This window comes from Tenrec ecaudatus, chromosome 1, assembly GCF_050624435.1.
Source record: "Tenrec ecaudatus isolate mTenEca1 chromosome 1, mTenEca1.hap1, whole genome shotgun sequence".
NCBI classification, from domain to species: Eukaryota; Metazoa; Chordata; class Mammalia; order Afrosoricida; family Tenrecidae; genus Tenrec; species Tenrec ecaudatus.
Window position 1 is genome coordinate 252,400,213 of NC_134530.1, and position 16,172 is coordinate 252,416,384.

At 38.0% G+C, this 16,172-nt stretch overlaps 1 protein-coding gene across 1 annotated transcript in view; it reads left to right on the forward strand.

Annotated features, from left to right (window-relative positions):
- The window catches only part of CATSPERE (catsper channel auxiliary subunit epsilon), a 134,807-nt gene that overhangs the window by 43,477 nt on the left and 75,158 nt on the right, over nt 1–16,172 (forward strand). The window contains exon 7 of the mRNA XM_075542684.1: nt 4,503–4,578. Within this exon, the coding sequence (XP_075398799.1) occupies nt 4,503–4,578 (76 nt within the window). The remainder of the gene's footprint in view (nt 1–4,502; nt 4,579–16,172) is intronic.

The following is a 16,172-nucleotide window of genomic DNA, read 5'->3' on the forward strand; positions in this document are numbered from 1 at the left end:
GCTTCTTATCATTTTAAATATCCAGTATTCAAATTCCTATTAAGTCCAACACTTAACCAAAGCACATCTTTGACTTTTGGAATAAAATCTCTCCTAACGAGCCCTGGTGATGTAGTGAGGTACATATTAGGCTTGCTAATTGCAAGGGGGAGTAAGGTGAAAGGGTGAGTCTCTCTGCTCCCATAAAGAGTTACAGCCTCAAAAAGACCATGTAGAACCACTTTGACTGGAATTGACTAATGGCAGTGTATGTTTGGTTTAAGTACTGAACACTTCCAGAGAAGTCAGGGAGTCTGAAATTGTGCCTTTTATGGTTGTCCTTGGGAATCTCTAGGTGATGCAAAGGTGGCTTGGCTGCTAGTCCAAATTTTGGAATTTTGAGTCCATCTCCAAAAAATAAAACCAAACTCACTGTCATCGAGTCAGTGTTGACTCATAGCAACCACCTTACAGGAGCCTGGTGGCACTGTTTGGTAAGTGTGGGACTGTTAACCTCAAGATTGGGAGTTCAAACCCAACAGTCACTCCTTGGGTGAAAGAAAAGGCTGTCTGTTCTTATGAAAATTTGAGTCTAGGAAAACCTATAAGGGTACTTATAAGTCAGAATCAACTATCACAGTAAACTTATTTGTGTGTATTTTGTTTTGTTTAGAGGCGCCTTGGAAAAAGGCTTGTCCATCTATCTAAAGGTTTGTCCACATTATCCAAAGACCAGCTACTAAAAACCCAGCTACTGAAAACCCTGATGCTCAGTGCTATTGGGTTGGTTCCAACTCCTAGTACCCTTATGTGCAGCAGAAGGGAACACCACCTGATCACATGCCGCCCTCACAATTGTTCTTATGTTTGATCCACCTCATTAACTGACAGCGTCCTGCTGCTATCCACAATGTTTTCAGCAGCTAATTCCTCCAAGGTAGACAGCATTCCTTCTACATAGTCTGCTTCTTAATCTAGACGCCGCGCTGGAAGCTAGTCACTTTGGTTTACCCTGGTGGTATGTTAAAGACCAGTGACTTTGTTAAGTGCCATCAAGTCAGTTCCAGCCCATAGTGACCCTGTGCACAACAGAACACAGTCCTGAACCATCCTCACAGTTGTGCCGAGGCTTTGACCATTGTTGCAGCCACTGTGTCAAGCCATCTTGTTGAGGGCCTCCCTCTTTTCCGTGATCCCTTTGCTTTATCAAGCTTGATGTCCTTCTCCAAGAACTGTTCTCTCCTGTCAACAGATGCAAAGTGTGTCAGGTGAAATCACGCCACATTTGCCTGTAAGGAGCACAATGGCTGTACTCCTTCCAAGACAAATCGTGGCTTTTCCTTTAAACAGTCCATGGTACTTTCAATATTCTTTGCCAGCATCACAATTCAAATGCATGGATTCTTCTTCACTCTTCCTTATTCACAATCAAACTTTCACATGCATATGAGGCAATTGAAAATACCATGGCTTGGGTCAGGCACACTTTAGTCCTCAAAGTAACACCTTAGCTTTTTAATACTCTAAAGAGGTCTTCAGCAGATTTACCCAATACAATATTTTTTTGATCTCTTGACAGCTGCTTTCATGATCATTGATAGTGGAGTCAAGTAATACATAATCCTTGACAACTTCAACCTCTTCTCCATTTATCATGATGTTGCCTATTGGACCAGTTGTGAGGATTTTGGTCTTCTTTATGTTAAGATGTAATCTATATATTGAAGGCTGAAATTCTTGACTGCATCATCAAGTGCTTCAAGTCCTCCTCACTTTCAGCAAGCAAAGTTGTGTCATCTGTATACAGCAGGTTGCTAATATGATTTCCTCCAATCCTTATGCCACATTCTTCTTTCTATCAGCCAGTTCCTCTGATGATTTTCTCAGCATACAGATTGAATAGGTATGGTGAGAGGATATAACCCTTGGGCACATGATTTCTGGTTTGAAACCATGCAATCTCCCCTTGTTTAGATTGCACAACTGCCTCTTGATTTATGTACAAGTTCTGAAAAAACACAATGAAATGTTCTGGAATTCCCTTTCTTCTCAAATTATCCATAGTTTTTTATGCTCCACATAGTTGAATGCCTTGGCACAGTCAACAAAATACAAGTCAACATGGCTTCCTGCCTCACAGCAGCACAAGCCAACACAACATGATAAAGGGGCAGGCAAGTGGTGAAGCTCCACGGATCTGAAAATAATAAACCTATAGAACTAAGAAAACCTCCTCACTGCCATGAGTCGATTCCAATTTATAGGATCCTATAGGACAGAGTAGAACTGCCCAGATGGGTTTCACAGACTGTGATCTTTATGAGAATAGAAAGTCCCATCTTTCTCCCACAGAGTGACTGGTGGTTTAGAACTTCTGACTTTGTGGCTAGCAGTCCACTCCATAGCCCACTACACCACCAGAGCACATCAAAAACCCTGCGGAGCACAGTTCTATTCTGACACAAGTGGACTTGAGACAGAGTCAACTAAAGAGAAATTGGTTTTATAGTTGTCCTTATTACCTGACTCAATATTATCTGGGTCTAATGTCATTTTTTAAATATATTTTTATAGAGGCGGGAGGGGGAAAAAATATATATATAACTAATCATTTTATTGAGAATTCTTATATATATGATATAGATATATCATATATATCTTCAATATTCTACACACTTTAATAATTAATAATATATTATATATATTCTACATGCCTTATAATTAATAATATATTATTAATCTTTTTATTAAGAATTCTTATGTATATCATAACATTCCATAGTTCCATCACCACAAACAAATGTCATTTGTATAGAAAAAATATATTTTATTTTAGTCTGCTGCAGTCTAGTCTATATAGGTTTGAATATGCATCCTAAGCCCACTATTTTCTAAGTGTGTAATATATATGATGAACAAGAAAGGTAAGGTACGCTTTTGTGAAACATATTTCTAGTGGGAGAAGACAAACAACCATCAAACAAATACATAAACAAGATAATTCCAAATGATAAGGACTACTAAGAAAATAAAGTAGAATCGTGCCCAGAAAGAGTAGAGATAAAATGATACTTTAGATATAGTAATGACATGAGGCTCAATTCATCTCTTTTCTCTTCACTCACGAACTTTTCTCTCGATTCCTCTAATGTGGGCACTTTGGGGAGTTTTATCATTTGTGCATATTTACTGGGAATTCTGTAGCCATAGAATAGACATCAAATTGTCCAAGATACATTAGGTCCGTCTGAGACTTGAGTGGAATTATGAAATCTTGGTAATCAGACATAGTAAAGGGGGAAAATCCACTTATAAGAGGGGAAGGTGTGTAGAATATTGAAGATGCAATAATTATTTTAGTGTCCTTTACAAATGTATACCATATGACTAAATTTATCAAAGATTCCATCAAATCATAAGACCACAGTATTTTTATTTACAATGAATAACAATAACAACAAAAACCTATGATTATTGCTGTTGTTACTTGCTGCGATCAAGTGGATTCTGACTCATGCTCCATATAGCTGTCAATGCTCTGACCTTTCAGAAGCAAGTCACCAAATCTGTATTCCAAGGGGACGGTGGTGGACTTAAGCCACCAATTGTTTGAGCAGGAATTGAGCTCTAAACCATTTGCACTTCTCAGAAATTCTATTTCATTGGCAAGGCACCATAATTATAAGATTAATCCTTGATTTCAAAGGTATCTGTGTCCAATTTGAAATTGTTTTAAAATGTGCTATCTGTATCCTCACATTTATTATGTTTTATATGATAAAATTATATATGTTAAAAATGTAATGAATATTGGAAAACTGGACACTTATTTGTGGGTAGATATTTTTTATTTGTTTCCTCTAGTTTTTTTCTGGAAAAAAATCTTAGTAGATGTGAGGTGTGCATAAAACTTTTAAATTTTCCCCTTTTGTTATTTTTGATTCGTCACATGTTACCTAAACACAAAATGATCCATGTGCCCTTCATGGTCTTGAAGGTCATTTTGACCAACCTTTGGATACTAAACAGGTCGTATTATGCAGCCTAATGTGGCTAAGAAAGTATTACTTAGTCTATTGTTTCAAAATATAACAATAAGCAGTGAAGGAGAATCTGTAGCGTCTACAGGAGAAAACAAGGCAGTAGTCACAGCCTGTAATTGCATCAGACAGGACAAGAAGTTGGCAGTGGATCTCCATCCTCTAGGGACTTAGGTTGTTCATGAAATAGGGCATGAATACTGATAACTGCTCGTCTCTATTCTATTTTCCATTGACCCAACCCTGTGTTGGCTAAAGCATGAGCCATCATGAGGTGGGAGCAGATCTAAGTGATGACCACAATGTGGAGTTGTCTCGCCAAAGCATAGAACAGTTACCACCACACCACCCAAGCATCCAGAACTCTTCATGATGAATTCAACTCCATGGTGTACATGGGACTTTCATCCATCTACACAAAAGCAGATTCATGTCTACCTCTCTTTGATTCTGTACTAACCTGCCTGAGTTTTTTTCTTCTAGAAACCAGACCACAGGTCTTATGTTATTTGATCTCCAGCCTAGTAAATATTCAAAGGCATGTGCAACAACCAAAAAGGTAAGTGATATAGGTAGATCAGAAATTTTACTTCATGGACTTATAGGTGGTAAACTATGAATAATAAAGTAATGTCTAATCTTGCAAGTCTGCATAGAGCAGAGGTTGTACACTGGTGCAGATAGGAGCTGGAGGCACAGGGAATCCAGGGCGGATGATACCGTCAGGACTAGGGGTGTGAGGGGTGATATTGGGAGAGTAGAGGGTGAGTAGGTTGGAAAGGGGAAACCGATTACAAGGATCTACATGTGACCTCCTCCATGTGGGATGGGCAACAGAGAAGGGGGTGAAGGGAAATACTGGATAGGGCAAGATATGAAAAAATAATAATTTATAAATTATCAAGGGTTCATGGGGGGTGGCGGGGAGGGAGGGGGAAAAAAGAGGACTTGATGCAAAGGGCTTAAGTGGAGAGCAAATGCTTTGAAAATGATTAGGGCAAAGAATGTACAGATATGCTTTATACAATTGATGTATGTATATGTATGGATTGTGATAAGAGTTGTATGAGTCCCTAATAAAATGTTAAAAAATAAATTTAAAATAAAGTAATGTCTATTACCTCCATACAAAACTGTCCCCCTACTTCTTTTTTTTAAACATTTTATTAGGGACTCATACAACTCTTATCACAATCCATAGATATATATACATATATAAAGCACATCTGTACGTTCTTTTCCCTAATCATTTTCTTTTTTTTTTTTTACATTTTATTAGGGGCTCATACAACTCTTATCACAATCCATACATATACATACATCAATTGTATAAAGCACATCTGTACATTCTTTGCCCTAATCATTTTCAAAGCATTTGCTCTCCACTTAAGCCCTTTGCACCAGGTCCTCTTTTTTTTCCCCTCCCTCCCTGCTCCTCCCTCCCCCCTTAATTCTTAGCAACATTTTATAGTGTTTCACTATAGAAATAGAATTCTTTTCTATTATTATTATAAAATATATATAACGCCACATTTTAAAATTCAACATTTTAAGGTATGCAATTTAGTAACATCAATTATATTAATCGTGTTGTGCAGTTACCTTCCATTTTACTTTGGTAACATGTTCAAAGTTCTGTCTTCTGTGAGTTTACCACCTAAGGTGAGATCTACAAACATTTAAATGAAACTAAAATTACTAGTTTTTAAAGATAAATGCAATATGTAGAAGAAACTAAAAAGTGAAGCCTGGATCAATAAGCAACGTCATGATAAACAGAGAAAAGATCGAAGCTATCAAGGATTTCATTTTACTTGGATCCACAATCAACACCCAAAGAAGCATCAGCTAAGAAATCCATGACGTATTGCAATGGGCCAGTCAGCTGCAAAAGACCTCTTTGAAGGGCTCAAGAGCAAAGATGTCGGCTTTGAAGAGTTGGGTGTGCCACCCCCAACCTAGGGTATTTTTGATTGCCACATATGAAAGCAGAAGCTGGGCATTGGAAAAGGAAGATGGAAGAATTGGCACGTTTGAATTATGATGTTGGTAATGAATACTGAATATGCCACATACTTCCAAAAGGATGATTAGATCAGTCTTGGAAGGAAGTAGAACCAGAAAATTAAAAGTGAGATAGTCAAGATTTCATGTCAATGACTTCTCACAAGTCATCAGGAGGTCAATCCCTATGGAAGACCTTTAAAAAATTGGGCTTTTCCATGGCTTCCACACTCTGTACCTGGAGCTCTCTTTCAAATCCATGTACAGGTTAGCCGATAGAAATACATATAATTTAAAAAACGTTGTATTGGTAGCTAATACAGATACCATATCATTCCACCATTCAATCATATCAAGCAGTATTGTACAATTGATACCACAATCAGTTTCAGAACATTCTCTCTCTTCTTGAACTCCCAGATATCAGCTCTTCTTCACCCCCTTACCTTCCCCCACAGTACCCCCAGGAACCCTTATTTTACTTGCTATCTGTATAGGTTCACCAATCCTGGGTTTCATATACTGAAAAACAGACAAACATATAACAAAAACTTCAAAAGAGTTACGCCTAATAACAAAGTACATCGGAGCTAAAACCTAAGGTGAAATACACACACACAAAGACACCCATAGATCGAGAGAGAGAGAATGTTGAAAACCAATTCAGGCCCAGTGTGTATCGGTGGGGATCAACTGAAAAGTAAATTTTATCATTTTGCTCTCCTATCATGATCTCTCAAATGCCCTGTTTTGTACCAGTTGATTCCCATCCCCCCATTATGTATACAGGGGAAGCACCACAGGCTTGTTTCCTGTGTAGATCTCCCATCTGTATCTTGGGCTTCCACTGTCATCCATAGCCTTCTGCAATCCAGAATCTTACAATGCAGGTTCTGATACGATTCCCTCCTTCAATTTTAGATTATATGATTTACAATCCTTCGGTCACTAATGTTGGTGTGCTTCTTTCACGTGGACTCAGTTGACACTTCACTTAGATACCTGCTTGTTTGGAAACAAGTCTTTAAGACGCCTGCTGCTATTTTATCTCATAGCCGGGCACCATCTGATTTCTTCACACACTTTTCTATAGCACCCATATCTTCTGTGTTCCCTTCCTGAGTGTGATTATCGAGCAGGTTCTTAGCATGATGTAAGAACTAATTGTTCTTAAATTTGAACTAGGATTTAGTGCAAGTCCAAAACCCATTCCTGGATCTATTTTGTTGTTGTTTTGTTTTTTGGGTATTTTTAATCTGCCTTTGTCTTCCTTTAGAGACCTCCTTGTTAATTTATAGTAGAGAGTCTTATCAATCATCTTCCTGAAGCATAAATCTCTTCTGTTAATATTGTCATAGATTCATCCTTGGTACTAGTTCATTAAAACACTGTTGAGAGTGGAGATATTGGGCCAATGTAGGCTAACTCCATATCACAAAACCTGAATTATTCACCTGTACAGAATCAGTCCTTTCATGGCTGAGCACTATTGACATAAACTACAGGGGTTGGTCGTCAGGGACATATTACAATAATATTCACTGAGAATGCCAGACACAAGTTTGCCAGAATAATTTAAATCTTAGTACAGCATATGGGGCATTGGATGTAGTAAGTCGATGATTGCCAACTGACAGTTCAATACTCTGGGTACAACTGTCTTCTGCTTCTTCAAACAACATGAATTTTCAGACTTAAGTCCTCAGGTTACAGGTGTGTTTCAGGTAGATTCTAGTTCACCTAGTGGAGTTTTCACATTGGTTCTCTCTGGGACGGTCTTTGGAACATGTTGTGTATCTTGAAGGTCCAGAATTTAATGCCCCAATGTTCTATAGCACTTGGCCTTATTCCAGAAACTTGGGTCAATGTGACTTATTTGGTGCATATTACTATGGATATTGCCCCCTTAGGGTCCTTAAAAGTATTTTTAGTCAATTTTCCCTCCACTTAGAGATAGGTCCTCCCCCCTTTGCTACCAATAGACATGGACTTGTGTCCGCCCAGGCATGTCTGCTCAATTTCCCCTCTCCTGACTTGACTTTCCCATCAGTATCCCTCATCCCTCTGATAGCAATGCCTACCGGTCTGGGGCAGGGGAGTTGGGAATGGAGAGGGAGCATGCAGGGACCTTGTCATAACTTTGCATGTCAGTTACTAAGTAGTCAACATACCCTCCCTCTCCTTTGACAGTTTTATCCCAGCTGATGTAGAAAGTCCTCTGCCAAAATAACGTTCAAGATACATACCTGGAGAAGATGGTGTATAGTTCATGGGTACCAGTCAGGCACTCAGCCAGGCTACCTGGACACCCTGGACACCAGCCTGTGTTTTGACCATCCTGTTGCTTCTCCCGAAAGCAGTGGACTCATACAATATTTGTCCTTTTGTGATTGGACTTTACTCAGCATAATGTTATCCAGAACCCTCCGTGTCATGAGGTCTTTCATGGTTTCATCGATGTTTTTTTAGGGATGCATAGCATTCCATTGTGTATATGTACTAGATTTTTTTTATCCAATCTTCTATTGATGGAAATTTAGGCTGTTTCCTATTTCTTGCTATTGTGAACCATGCTGCAAGATGATGAGAGAGCATACATCTGTTCATGGTCTGTTTCTTCTAGATATATGCCCGGTAATGGTATTGCAGGATCATATGGTATTTCTGTGGTCATTTGTTTTAGGAAGCACCATATTGGTCTCTGTAGTGGCTGTGCATATTTACAAGCCCACCAGCAGTGGGCTCTCCACTCTCTCCACATCTTCTCTAGCATTTGTTATTCTCCATTTTTTGTTTGTTTCTAAATTGGAGTATGGTTATAAGTGTTAGATGGTATCTCATGGTTGTTTTGACTTGCATTCCCAGATGGCTAGTGACCAAAAGCAATTCCTCATGTGTTTATTAGCCATTCGGTGTCATCCTTTGTGAATCATCTGTTCAGGTCCTTGGCCCACTTTCTCAGAGGGTTATAGGTTTGATTCCTTGTTGTAGGCTTGTAGTCGATGGTAGATTTTAGAAATTATTTCATTAGCACTATGTCATTATATCTTTTCCCAGTCTATGTGCTCTCATTTTACTCTTTCAACAAAGTCTTCAGAAATACACAAGTGGTATATTTTTTTAATAAAATTCATCTATAAAAATAAAATTCAAAAAGTCCCATTCATGTGCTTTATCGTCCTTTGTTATATCTGGTAGCCCATGGATGCTCTGTGCTAGGGCACTTAAATTAGTCCCAATTTTCTCATTGGTAATGCTAATAGCTTTGGGTTCTCATTAGATCTTTGATCCACTTTTAGTTTGTTTTTGTGCATGGGGTGAGGCACGGGTCTTGTTTCATTCTTCTGCAGATTGATATCCAGTTTTTCCAGCACAATTTGTTGAACAGGGCATCCCCTTCCCATTTAATGCTTTATTAGGCCTTTATTGAAAATCATTTGTATGTGGATATTTTTATTTCTGGATTCCATGTCCTGCTCCATTGGCCTGTGTACCTATCATTGTTCCAGTCCAAGGCTATTTGAAAACTGTGGCTGTGATGTAGGTTTTGAGGTTAGACAGTGCTAGACCACCTACGATATATACTCAAATATAAGCCCACCCGAGTATAAGCTGAGGCACTAAATATTACCTGGGAAACCAGAAAAACTGATTGACTCAAGTATAAGCCTAGGGTGGAAAATGCAGAAGCTATTGGTGAGTTTCAATAATAAAAACAAATGAAAATAAAATTACTAAATTAAAATTACTAAAAATTAAAAACATAAATTCAAGGACAAGTCAGTTAACATTAGTAAACCAGCACAGTAAGTGAAAAATAGGTTCAACAAAAACAATAAGGTATCAACAATGATATCTTAAGAGTACTATTCCCTGAGCTCAACCAGCAACCAAGCTGAAATGTAAAGAGTTAAAATCCTTCAAAACTGGATTCCTCATCATCATCCGTATCCCAAATGCAGAGCTTCAGCTGATGTGAGGTCATCATAGATGCTGTCCTCATTGAGATCACTGTCATCACCATCACTGCTGTCATTTTCATACAAAACGCAGTCTTCACTGCCATCCATAGCATTACTAATACTACATTTCTGGAAGGCACGTCATACCACGTCTTCTGGAATGTCTTCCCATGCATCTCAAACCCATTTTGCTATTAACTCTATGTCAGGCTTCATGAGATTTCCTCCTTTTGTTAATCGGGCTTGACCAGATGACATCCATTCATGCCACATCCTTGACATGTGGTCTTTAAAAGGCTTATTCAAAGATACATCCAGAGGCTGCAGTACAGATGGAAGCCAACCTGGAATACGGCTAAAGTAACTTTACTAGATTTTGCCAATTTTTTTTTATGTCACCCGATAAGTGGGCTCTGAACATATCCCAAACAAGTAATGATGGCTTTTTCTTTAAGGCTGCTCCTGGTCTTCGATTCCAAATTTCTTCCAGACATTTTTTTGTTCCATCTTCATCCATCCAGCCTTTAACATGTACACGCACAGTAATTCTTGATGGGAAATTAATCTTTTTAGGCAAGGTCTTTCTTTTAAAAATAATGACAGGACAGAGTTTAGTTCCATTAGCCAAGCATGATAGAACAACTCTAAAGTGATTTTTTTTCATTTCCTGTGGTTTTAAGAAAAATGTTTTTTTCTCCTACACTTGCCACAGTTCTGTTGCTTGGAAGATCAAAAATCATGGCAGTTTCACCCATATTCCCAATATCTGCCAGGTCATAATTATAAATCCTTCTTTGTTTTATAATAAATGACTGGAATGACATAATTTTGTCTTCAAGGTCTTGTGTCAATTTCTGGGAAATCTTTGTTCTTTGTCTCAACTGTACCAGTCAGCCAAACCTATCCATGAAGCAGGTACACCATCCTGCTGATGCAGCAAATTTTTCAATGCCTGATGCTTTATATTTGTCATCCTTAGTCATTTCTAGAGCACGTATGTGGATTCCCATGCATGTTACGCAGTAACCATTTTGACGACATTCCGTAACCCATTTATGCAACTCACTCTCTAGAGCCCCATAAAAAGACGTTAAACCATGACGAGCTTTTTTCGCTTTTGGAAAATATTCCAAGTCAGCCTTCATTTTCTGCTACTCCCTCACTTGCTTTTCGTCAACACAGATTTCCCTACTTGCAATCCTGTTATTGCTCTCTTCTGCTCTTGACACAACCTTCATTTTGAAACCAGACTCATATGACAAGCATTTTTGTTTTGGTTGAAGAGTATCCATTTCTAATAGGATTAAAAAAAAAAAAAAGACTTTGGGGAAAAAAAACTTTCACCCCCCACGACATGTTAGCCAGGAAGGGGAGGGGGGTGAGTCCATGCGGGCGGGGGATGCAGGATGTGAATTAACCCAGAGACCAGAGGGGAATGAGGAGCGCAGCCACAGACACATCCTTACCAGTTCAGCTGCGGGTGTAAGTGAATCACTAAGGGTGCTTCTGCGAATTGGAGTCATCCACGTCATAGGACGACTCTGATTGGTTAGATGTGAGTAAACAAACATTCAAAGCCCTGCAGTGTCAGCGGGGCTTTGAATGAACAGTGGAGAAACAGGCGTCCTTCCAGTTAACTCGGGGGGGGGGTGATGGGGGGCAGCAAAATATTACACCTCGCTGGGGTAGCACTGACCCATGTATAAGCCGAACCCCAGTTTCTCAGCACATTTTCTGTGCTGAAAAACTCGACTTATACACGAGTATATACGGTACTTTGTTGTTCATCATGAAGAGTTCTTTGCTGGTCCTCAGTTTCTTTCCTCTCAATAGGAAGTTGGTAATTCGTTTTTTCATGTCTTTAAAAAATGATGTTCAACTTTGGATTGAGACGGCATGGAATTTATAGATTGCTTTAGGTAGTATTAACATTTTCACAATCCTTTCTACCTGTAAATAAGGGATATTGTTCTATTTGTGTTAGTCTCCTTTAGTTTCTTTTAATAATGTTCCGTAGTTTTCTTTGTACAGTTTTTGTTTCTGTGGTTAGGTTTATTCCTAGGTATTTCAGCTTTTGTGTGGCTATTATGAATGGTATTGTTTTCTTGATGTCTTTTTTTGGAATTCTCATCTCTAGTATATAGGAAACTGACTGATTTCTGCTGGTTAATCTTGTATCCTGCTACATTACTAAACTCCTGAATTGTTTCCAACAATCCTATTGTGGACACTTTAGGATTCTCTCTATATAAAATCTTATCATCTGGAAATGGCAAGTTTCACTTCTTTCCCCAGTGGTATTTCCTTAATTTCTTGCTCTTGTCTATGGTTCTGGCTTGGACTTCCAGCACATTTTGAATAAGAGTGGGAATAAAGGACATCCTTGTTGGGTTCCCTTATTCAGTGGAACTGTTTTCAGCTTTTTCCACTAAATGTATTGGCTATTGGCTTTTCATATATGGCCTTTCTTGTGTTCAGGATTTTCCCTTCATTTCTATCTTATTGAGTGTTTTATTAGGAAAAGGTGCTGGGTATTGTCAAATGCCTTTTCTACATCAATTGATATGATTATATGGTTCTTACCTTTTTCTTGCTTTTGTGGTGATTACATTAATTATTTTTCTAATATTGAGCCATCCTTGCATCCCTTGTATGAATCCCACTTGGTCATGATATATTATTTTTTGATATGTGGTTGCATTCTACTGGCCAGGATTTTGTTGTGAATTTTTGCATGTATGTTTATGAGGGATATAGGTCTGTATTTTTTCATCTTTGTGGGGTATTTGCCTGGTTTTGGTTTGGTAATTCTAGCTTCATAGAATAAGTTTGCTAGTTTGCTGTCCCTTTCTATATTATGAAATAGTTTGTATAGAATTGGTGTCAGCTTCTCTGAATACTTGGTAGAATTCTTCTGTGATGCCATCTGATCATGAGCTTTATTGGTTGGGAATTTCTTGATGATCGTATCTATTTCATCGTTAGCTATGAGTCTGTTCAAGTTCTTAATGTCTATTGGCATTAATTTGGGAAGAGTCCTTTTCTAGGTACTTGTCCATGTCATATAGATTATGGAACTTGTTGGAATACAGTCTTTTGTAATACTATGTTATTATTCTTTTATTTCATTTGGATCTGTTGTAACACCACCTGTTTCATCCCTAATTATAGATATTGTTATCTGCTCTTTCTTATCTTTTTTTAACTTGGCTAGAGGTTTGTCAATTTTATTGATCCTTTCCAAGAACCAACTTCTTGTTTTGTTGATTCCATTGTTTTTCTGTTTTCCAGCTCATTTATTTCAGCTCTATTTTTTTTTTTTTTTTTTTTTTTGCTGTTGGAGGATTTATGCTGTTGACTCTGTTCTAATTGTTAGAGGTGTTGTGTTAAAATGTTTAACACAATCTTCCCTTTTTTCAGATGCCCAATAATTTCTATAACTGCTCTTACTGTGTCCTATAGCTTTTGGTATGTTGTGTTATTAGTCTCATTTGCTTCTAGGAACTTCCCGATTTCATCTCGTATTTGGGTTAGCACCTGGTCTCTTTGAGTTTTATGTTGTTAAGTCTCCAAGTGTTTATCCTTGGTTTTTTATTCTTTCTATTGTTGATTTCCAGTTTTATGGCACTGTGGTCTGAGGAGATGGTTTGAATGATCTCTCTGTGTTTGAATTTGCCAGTGCTTACTTTATGTGGTTTATTTTAGAATATGAGCTATGTGTGTTGGGAAGGAATGTGTGAGGGGGTTTGCTGTTGGTTAAAGAACTCTGTAAATGTTTAGGAAGAGAGTTGTTCAATTGTGTTGTTCAGCTCTTTGGTTTCTTTATTGAATTTCTTGCCTGTAGACATCTTTCCTTGAGAGTGGTGTATTGAAGTCACCTACTACGATAGTTGACCTGTGATTTCTCTTGGTTTCTTTGAGAATTTGGTTGATGAATTTTGAGGGCCTTTCATTAGGTGCATATATGTTTATTATAGTTATGTGTTCTTGATGTCTTGAGCAATATGTAATGCCCCTTCTTGTCTCTTGTTATGTCATGTACCTTAGTCTATTTCATCAGAAATTAATATTGCCACACCTGATTTGTTTTTATTTGCCATTACTTGGTAAATTTTTTGCCATCCTTTGACTCTCAGTCTATTTTTGTCTGTGAGTTTGAGATGTATCTTTTGAAGACAGCAGATTGAGGGATCTTGTTTCCTAAACTAGTCTGTTACTCTATCTTTTGATTGGTGCGTTTAGTCCATTGACATCCAGTTTAGACTAAATGTAGTTTAGTCTCTGTCATCTCTTACTATTTGTGCTTGATATTTTCCTTCAACCCCCTTTTTAGGGTGTGTGGGTGGGTAGGTAGTTTATTCCTGATTTTGAGTCCACACTAGATCTGTATTGTTTGGGATACTGTTTTCAGTGTGGTGCTACATCCTGTGCTGGTCTCCTGCTTGAGCATTGCAGGTGTTGGTTTTCTGACCATAAAGAACTAGATAATATTTTCTTGCAATGCTGGTTTTGTTTTTACAAATTCTCTAAATATTTGTTTTTGAGAATACTTATAGTTCTTCACATTTGATAGATAGCTTTTGCTGGATAAGATTCTTGGAGGGCAATTTTTAAAATAGATTTATGGGCCACTCAATCCACATTTCACACAATTCAATAGTTCAATCATATTAAGAAGAATTGTACAATTATTATTACAATCAATTTCTGAACATTTTCTTTCTTCCCTCATGATTAAATCATCTTTAAAATGAGTTGTGTGATCACCTTCAGTTCTAGTGCTCATGCCCCCTCCCACCTTCATTGTTTACTCCTGAAATCCTCTCACCCTCTCCTTCTCCCTCCACCCACCCTTGGATCCCCTATAAATCATTGCATTAGTTATTATCTCTATGCATCCACTCATACTGGGCTTCACAAACTGGTAAACCCAACAGAAATCAAGAACAAAACCGAAATGAAGTGGTAAGGCTAAAACAAAAGTAATATGAAGATAAAAATATGAACAATGAGTTTAAAAAAGGATCACCATTAATATTTTAAAAGCCAGGGAAGAAGTTTTTTTATGGAACAAGCAAGAGATCCTTGCACCACCACTATGCTGACCTGTGGAGGTAGAAGATTGGAGACCACATGTGCTGTGCCCTCCAGGGGAGAAAAATAAAATAGAGAAAGCAAGATTCAAAATCTTCCTGGAGTGCCAAGGATCCAGGTCCCAAAAAATCCTCCTCACCTGTCACTCTCTGGGTCAAGTCAGGGCATTGTAGGCGGGGATTCTATATCAGTACCATATTTCCAGGGTCCTCTAGTTCGTTTTTAATACTCCTCTGCATATTTTAATACTCCTCAGCATATTATGAGTCTAGGAGAGACTTTTGTCAAGTTGAGCATAGAGAGAGGAGATGTTATGAATAAGAGCAAGTGCCAGTGGATCCTGATGACTACAATAGATTTTGCTTGTACATAATTACATCTTGTATAATATATGGATAATTTAGTAAAGGACAGGCACATGATTCTGAATATATTTGATGAGAATACAAAGATTTCATGATTCTGAACACAAGGTTTGTAGGTATAGTTTTTGAAAAAACAAATTCACATTCTGTTGAGAGATTAGATGATTCAGGAAATAAAACCCATGAACTTGTAATTTAAAACATATCTCTTTTTAAAAAAACATTTTATTAGGGGCTCATACAACTCATCACAATCCATACATATACATACATCAATTGTATAAAGCACATCCGTACATTCTTCGCCCTAATCACTCTCAAAGCATTTGCTCTTAAGCCCTTTGCATCAGGTCCTCTTTTTTTTCCCCTCCCTCTCCGCTACCCCCTCCCTCATTAGCCCTTGATAATCCACAGATTGTTATTTTGTCATATCTTGCCCTATCCGGAGTTTCCCTTCCCCACTTCTCTGCCGTCCATCTGCCTGGGAGGAGGTAAAATTAATTTATTTTTGATCATTTTATTAGGTGCTCATACAACTCTTATCACAATCCATACATACAGCAATTGTGTATAGCACATTTGTACATTCATTGCCCTCATCATTCTCAAAACATTTCCTCTCCACTTAAGCCCCTGGCATCAGGTCCTCATTTTTCCCCCTCCCTCCCCGCTTCTCTCTCCTTCATGAACCCTTGATGATTTATAAATTATTATTTTGTCATATTTTT